At 59.7% G+C, this 6,429-nt stretch overlaps 1 protein-coding gene across 5 annotated transcripts in view; it reads right to left on the bottom strand.

Moving 5' to 3' along the window:
- TRAF7 (TNF receptor associated factor 7) overlaps positions 1-6,429 on the bottom strand; it is a 25,563-nt gene that overhangs the window by 10,673 nt on the left and 8,461 nt on the right. For 2 of the 5 annotated variants that reach the window (XM_019648538.1, XM_019648534.1), the window contains exons 2-6: positions 3,880-3,966; positions 2,506-2,725; positions 1,072-1,234; positions 452-570; positions 146-203 (exon numbers count right to left, since the gene is read on the bottom strand). In XM_019648538.1, the coding sequence (XP_019504083.1) occupies positions 146-203; positions 452-532 (139 nt within the window). In that variant the 5' untranslated portion in view covers positions 533-570; positions 1,072-1,234; positions 2,506-2,725; positions 3,880-3,966. The remainder of the gene's footprint in view (positions 1-145; positions 204-451; positions 571-1,071; positions 1,235-2,505; positions 2,726-3,879; positions 3,967-6,429) is intronic. The other 3 variants (XM_019648535.1, XM_019648537.1, XM_019648536.1) reach the window with 3 other exon arrangements.

Here is a 6,429-nt window from a genome sequence, read left to right as displayed (position 1 = left end):
GGGGGGGGGGTGGCTAAGCCGAGCTGCCTATTCTCCAAAGCCAGCCCCTGCTCCCTGCCCCACCGAGAAGAGCCCCACAGGCCCTGATGGAGTTAGAGGTGCCCAAATTGTGCCCAGCTGGGCTGGCCTCGGCTCACAGGCTCACCTTTTGTGATGGTGGTGACAGCCGAAAAGGCGGGCCCGAAGGTCGTTTCCATTCTGGTCTGGAAAGAGAATAGATGAGACTTGGCCTTGACTCCAGAGAGGATGTGGACACACATGGACATACAATGGCATGCTTTCACCTAACGCATCCATGTGCACATACGCACGGATCACTGCCCACACACGTCACAGCCTGCCCACAGGACCTCCAGACAGGGAGGGGACCACTCTGGAAGCTCAGCTGGGGGGCCCTGGGCCGGTGGGGTGTGCACAAAGAGCAGACCCTTACCCACGGGATGTCCCTTACCCCAGTGGCGACGTCTGGGGTGTGAAGATTGGTAGGTCCTCCAGAGAAGCGGTTGTAGCGGGCGTTCTTGCCCGAGCTCATGCTCTAGAGAGGCATCTAGGGTCTTTGGGCAGTGTCTCCTGTGGGTGGAGCACAAAGGGGAGGCCTTAGAGATGGTGGCCAGGCTCCTGTCAGTTGGCCGGGGCTGCTCCACACGGAAGGCCTACTCTGGCCAGTCCACCATAGGGCCTCTCTCCATCACCAATACCAACAAGGGCAGGTCCACGCGGGCAAAGTCCTTTCCCCTCCCTCCTGACCCAGGCGTGACAGACTTGATGAAGGGAGGAAGCTCTGGGCGTAGGCAGGCAGCTGGCATTCGGTTTTACCTTCCTTGAAGGCTTAAGCCTTCAGAAAGGCTCACCCAGCTCTGCCCCAGAGGTAGAGAGTGCCCCTACCCACCCACCCATGCTCTGTTGGCTCTTCTGGGTCTGAGGGCAAAATTTCCCTGGAGTCAAGGCTGGGCACACGTGACCAAGTTACATGCCTATTTCCAGCCAGGGCAGGTCAGGAAGGGGCCAGCCCCAGGTTGCAGGATGGTGGAGACAATAGCCACAGCCCAGAGAACCTGTTGGGTGACGTACCTGGAGCCCAGCTCCTCACGAGCCTCAAAACCCAGAGTAAGTGCCTTCTAGGCAGGGGGAGGAGGGGCCAAGAGAGGAGCCGACTCTTCACCTTGTGCAGGTCACCTACCCCGGGAACAAAGGACACCTCCTGGCCCCTCAACTGTGACTCAGGACTCATGGGCTAAATGGCAGAAAGAAGGCACAGTGCAAATCATCCCAGGCCTCCAACCACTCCACTCTCCAGAAGAGAGGAGCCGGGGTGGCCCAGGGGTACCCACAGGAGAGGGAAGTGACTAGAGACACTGAGGACGGCCAGGAGAGCAGCTCTACTGCCAGATGGCACCCACCCTCTGGTGGCCCTGTCAGCAGATGCCCTCCAGCGGGATCCACAGCACTCCGTAGTCAAGAGCCCCATCCCTGCAGTGGAGTCGGCCATGTGCAGAGCCATAGGCCTGGCTTGAAGGTGGACTCCCGGTGGGGAGGGTGGCCAGGCTTATTTTGCTCCCAGGGGTGGTATGGGAGGCGGGGGGCCCACCCTGTGGTCTGGAAGTCCCACAGGACTGAGAAGGCTGCTGAGCCCCCACGCTGTGGAAGTAGGTGGGAGATGCTCTCTGCTCCAACCCAAGGTGAGTACAGCACGGAGGGCAACTGCAGTCTATCTGGTTCCTGCACCTTCTCCATCAAGCAATGGCTGTCCACCCCTGCCCCCAACACACACACAAATAGCCAAGCAGTGTGTCTTGGGGTCCTCCCAGCAGTCCGCCAACCCAGCCTACGGTTCTGCAGGGAGGGGCTGGCTCCCAAGCCCTGTGTCTCCACACTGTGCTCCCAAGCTGCCTGATGCCCCTGCTATCTCATTGTCCCTCTCTGACTACCTGCCCTTTCAAATGCCACCAGCAATGCCACCCTCCAAGCCCTCGCAACTCAGGCCTCAACAGGATGGCTCTCAGGCCCTGCCCCCACTAGGCACTACCCCCACCCTCATGCTCTAACCACCCTGTGGATCCAGTTAGATAGGGGGACCTAAGAGCTTGGCCAAAGCTTCCCCCTCCTGTCCACCAACTCCCCTGCTGTGACCCAAAAGGCTTGGCTGTGTGCCCCTGGTCTCTCTCTGGTGGCTTGTCCTCTCAGGGAAGAGGCAAGTTCTCCTGAGAATGCACAGTGCCAGGCACTCAGGCAGAGGTGTGTGAGTGTGGCACATCCGGAAGCCTCACCTCCTGGGCCACTGCTGGTCTCCACACTAAGCAGGACGTCTTGGGGGCCACCCTGCTTCCAGTAAGGAGGCTGGCCAGGGTGAGGCCCAGACAGCCTGAAGCAGGAGCTCCAAGACTCCCAACAGCAGCAGAAAAGGCTCCACCCTCTTGGGAAACCCAAGGGTGACTCCTGTCTCAGCACCACAGGGCAGGGAAGGGGGGAGGGGTGGTCACAGGGAGGCTGCTGGCCGACACTGACCTGCATCTTACAATCCATCTGCTACCTCCACCGTGAGCTCCCAGGGTCAAGAGGCCAGCTGCTGGCTCCAGCGAACAGGGCCGGGGTCAGGACCCCAGCAAGCACTCCCCCGGAGACCACGGCCAGCCCACCAGCCTCTGTGGGTCCTACGTGCCCCAAGTGCTGGAGCGCCTGTTGCTACAGTCTGGGAGAGTAGGCCTCTGGCTGTCTGTCCCTTGCTCTGAAGTGAAGTAAACAGAAAGGCATGCAGTGCTTGCAGGGCAACATGCAAATAAGCTGGAAAGTCCCAGATGGCCAACAGTGGCCAGGCCTGCAGCCCCACAGCCCCCACACACAACCTGTGTGTGTGGGGGGGGGACCTCCAAGACGCCCATGAGCCAAGCTGAGCCAAGGAAGGAGGGAGGGAACCATTTCCCGGTTCACCTGGGGTGGGCAGGACCCCAGGCTGCAGGCCAGAACCCGCCTCCCCCTCCCCGTCTCATCTGTGTGCCCCGCCCCCGCCCCGCCTGGAACACACTGATTGCTTGCTAAGCATCTTGGAATTGAGCAAGATGCTCTCAGCCCGCCCTCATCCTGGTCCCCCAGGGGCTGCATTTTGCAATAACAGTCTTCCCCTGGACGGTATCCTTGCCCGTAGGCCAAAACCCCAGCTATAGGGATGCTGGACGCAGCTGTTCTGGGGGGGGGTGCCCTGAACCCCCAGGGCAGTAGGCCTTTCCCCACCCCATCGTCAGCCTGAGGCTCTCAGGCAGTCTAGAAGCTGTCAACTAGAGCAAGTAATTCTTGCCTGCACAAGGGCCTAGCCTTGCCCAAACAAGGGCCTGGCCTTGCCCAAACTGGGAAGAGCTGTAGGCTGGGTGGGCTAGGCAAACCTGGCTGGGGGTGGGGAGAGTAAGAAAGGCTTTCCCCCTCAGCTCCCTCGGAACTCCCTGCCAAGGCCCCTCCTTGCCTGTTCCCAGAGGCCTCAGGGGAGCCCAGGGGGCTTTGTCTACCCATGTCCAGGTCCAAAGGACTCCAGGGGCCCTGGGGTGTGCTCACTGTCCAACAAAGAACCGGAGAGCTACATGCAATGCTTCATCCCCTCTTCAGGAAAGCCCCCACCAACCCCTTTCTCTGAACAGCCTGTGAGGGAAGGCAGGCCAGCCTGGTGAAAACCCCTCCCTAGTCCACCCCCTGGAGGGAGCCCAGGATCTACTGCTCACCCCTTTACCCTTGTTAAGTACTCAGAAGGGTTATGGGTCAGGCATGGCCTAGGTCTCCACCCACTTGGGCCCTGTGGCTGGCAGCCAGTGGAGTGGGTGGCCCAGAGAGGCCATACTGGAGTCGGGGCAGTGGGGTAGCCAGACGCAGGTCCCCACTAGAGCCAAGCCCCACCTTGAGGCAGCTCCTTCAACAGCCCCAGGCAGCGGATGTGGTAGGGTCTCCTGAACAGCAGTTGAGCCAGCGAGGAGTAGGTGTGCCCTGGAAACATGTTTGGCCTTGATTACTCCTGGGAGGTGGCTCCAGACACCTCAGCCCCACCTGCCACAGAGGTAGCTAGCTGGATTTCTGCCCCAGTTCCAGGCGCAGCCCCTGGTGCTGCCTGCAGACCACCCAGCCCCTGGGTCAGCCCCTGCCCTGGGATCCCCTGGCCCAAACCCGGGCTGAGCTGCCAAATCCTATACAAACAGGCCTGGTTGCCATAGCAAAAGCACACACACTTCTCAGCTGTTCCCTGGCGTTCCCTTAGCACATCTTTTCCATCTCAAACAGGTAGGGTGTGACACTCGGGATCCCCTCAGCACCCAGGAGGCTCTGGCTTGAGGCCTGCCCGGCCTCCCTTCCCTACCATCACCCAACCCAGGCCTCTGCCCCCACCTCGCTTTCTTTCTCTCTGCACACACAGCCCCACGGAGGTCCTGAGGCTGTCCGACTAGACACCTGCTGTGGCCTCCCCTCCCCAGGGCTCTGCTCCCTTGCACCCCCCATCCAGCCTCCCACATTTCTTGTCCAGGTCCAGCTTCTCCAGGGTCCACGGGCCCCCGTGCTGGAGGGAAGGGGTCCCTCCTGCTCAACTGGCCCAGCTTTAACCCCCACTTAGCAATGAGAATGCCTTCACTTCCCCACCTGCCCCTCAGAGCCAGCCTGATCTCTCCATCGTTTCTTTCCCACACCTGAGGGCTGTGTACAGGTTGGGGACCTAGACCAGCCTGGGGGACATCTAGATCTAGACCAGGGAGAATGCATTCTGGGAAGAAGTGGCATTTGTCATTCTATCTCACCGTAGGGCCCACTTTTTTCTGCCCACACCTTCCCTCCAACTCAGCGCCCAGCCTGGCCTGGCTGCAGGGGCAGCTCTGGAAGTGTGATCCTTGGCTGTCTCAAATCCATAGGTCTGAACTTGTAGAAACAGGTCCTGGACCTTTGCCCAAGAGCCAAGTAGCCGGCAGTGTCCGGGCCCGGTATACACCTCCAGGCCCCCTCAGCCACTTCCTGACCACCCTGTATGGCTTCCGTCTCCCTGGCTTCCTCCTTCTCGCTTCCTTGCACACAAAGTCCCCAGGCCAGAGGCAGTCTGAAGGTGCACTGGGAGCGCAGAGGGCAGACTTGGCCTAGCCCGCTCCACTGTTCACCCCGCGCTCTTGCGACCTGTGCGCCACCACTTCTTCTGCACAGCCCTTCAGTCCTGGGTTCTTGCCAGGCTGCTCCTTCCACCTGATGCCCTCCCACAAGGGTTCACCCCCCGCACAAGGCTCCCGGATAGCTCGCCTCCTCCTTCCCAGGGTGACCAAGTGCCTGGTCTGCATAGTGACTTTAGCATGAGCCCCCAGTGCCCACTTCCTCCTTCGTCTGTTCCCGATTCCATGCTCCTCAGGGAACAACCACATCTCTTCTGCCCAAGGGCTGGTACACAGAGGGCACCATATCTGTTGGAAGTCAAGGAGTTGGTGGGATCCCTCTCCAAGGGTCCCTCCTGCATGAGCCGGCCAGAGGGCCTGGTGGGGTCCTAGGTGCCTACCCACCAGTGAGGCAAGGCCCATGGGTACTCAGGTTCAGAGCAAGTCACATCCTGCGGACACCTCTAAGGGCTCGGCATGCGCTGGCACTTCACGCACATGCTTTACACTGAACCCTTCGGGTGTCCGTTAGGGAGGCGGAAGAGCACAGTGGTCAAGGCAACAGGCGCCAGATGCAGACAGACCTGGGTTTGAATCCCACTTCTGCCACTTAATAGCTGTGTGACTTTAGGCCAGTTGCTTATCCACCTGGGCCTCAGATTTCTCACCCACAAAATGGAGTGGATATACCCACATGTGGAAGAAACCATGAGAGGTGACGCGTGAGCAAACAGTGAAAGCTCCATAATAGCAGCTCTTCTTTAAGAGCTGAAAATGGAGGGTAAAAACCTATCCCAGGGACATCCAGCCGGCGAGAGGTCATGCCGAGGCTGACCAAAGCCCTGTTCCTTCTGTTTTCTCCATTGCCACCAGCAACCCAAGGAGCCCCAACATGCCCTTAGGCCAGATCCATGCCAAGTTACACCAGGGAACAGCCAAATCACAGGGTCCCAAGCTGCATGGAACCTCCCAACAGCTCAGGCCCTTTAACCACATCTTCCACTTCCCAAACCGTTCATCCCTTTGTTCAGCAAGCTGGCTAAGGTTCATACCGACTGCACACCAGGCTCTATGCTAGAGAGAGGGGACGTGAGTCTGACCCTGGAGAAGCTAGGAGGCTGGTGAAAGAGGCAGAGAGGGTTAGGAGTACTACTAGGCTCCATTCCACCTGCCAAAGGCACTTCCGCAGGTTTCTGTACCATCTAAGTCAGTACTGCAGACCCTGGCTGGCCGAGTGGTGCGATGGTTAAGAACTGGCTTGGGATGCCAGAGGGCCCCGGTTCAGATCCCACATATGAGGGCCAGTGACACTGCCCTCTACAGCTAA

The sequence above is a fragment of the Hipposideros armiger genome, unplaced genomic scaffold, assembly GCF_001890085.2.
Source record: "Hipposideros armiger isolate ML-2016 unplaced genomic scaffold, ASM189008v1 scaffold_126, whole genome shotgun sequence".
Lineage (NCBI taxonomy): Eukaryota > Metazoa > Chordata > Mammalia > Chiroptera > Hipposideridae > Hipposideros > Hipposideros armiger.
This window is presented reverse-complemented; position numbering and strand designations above follow the sequence as displayed.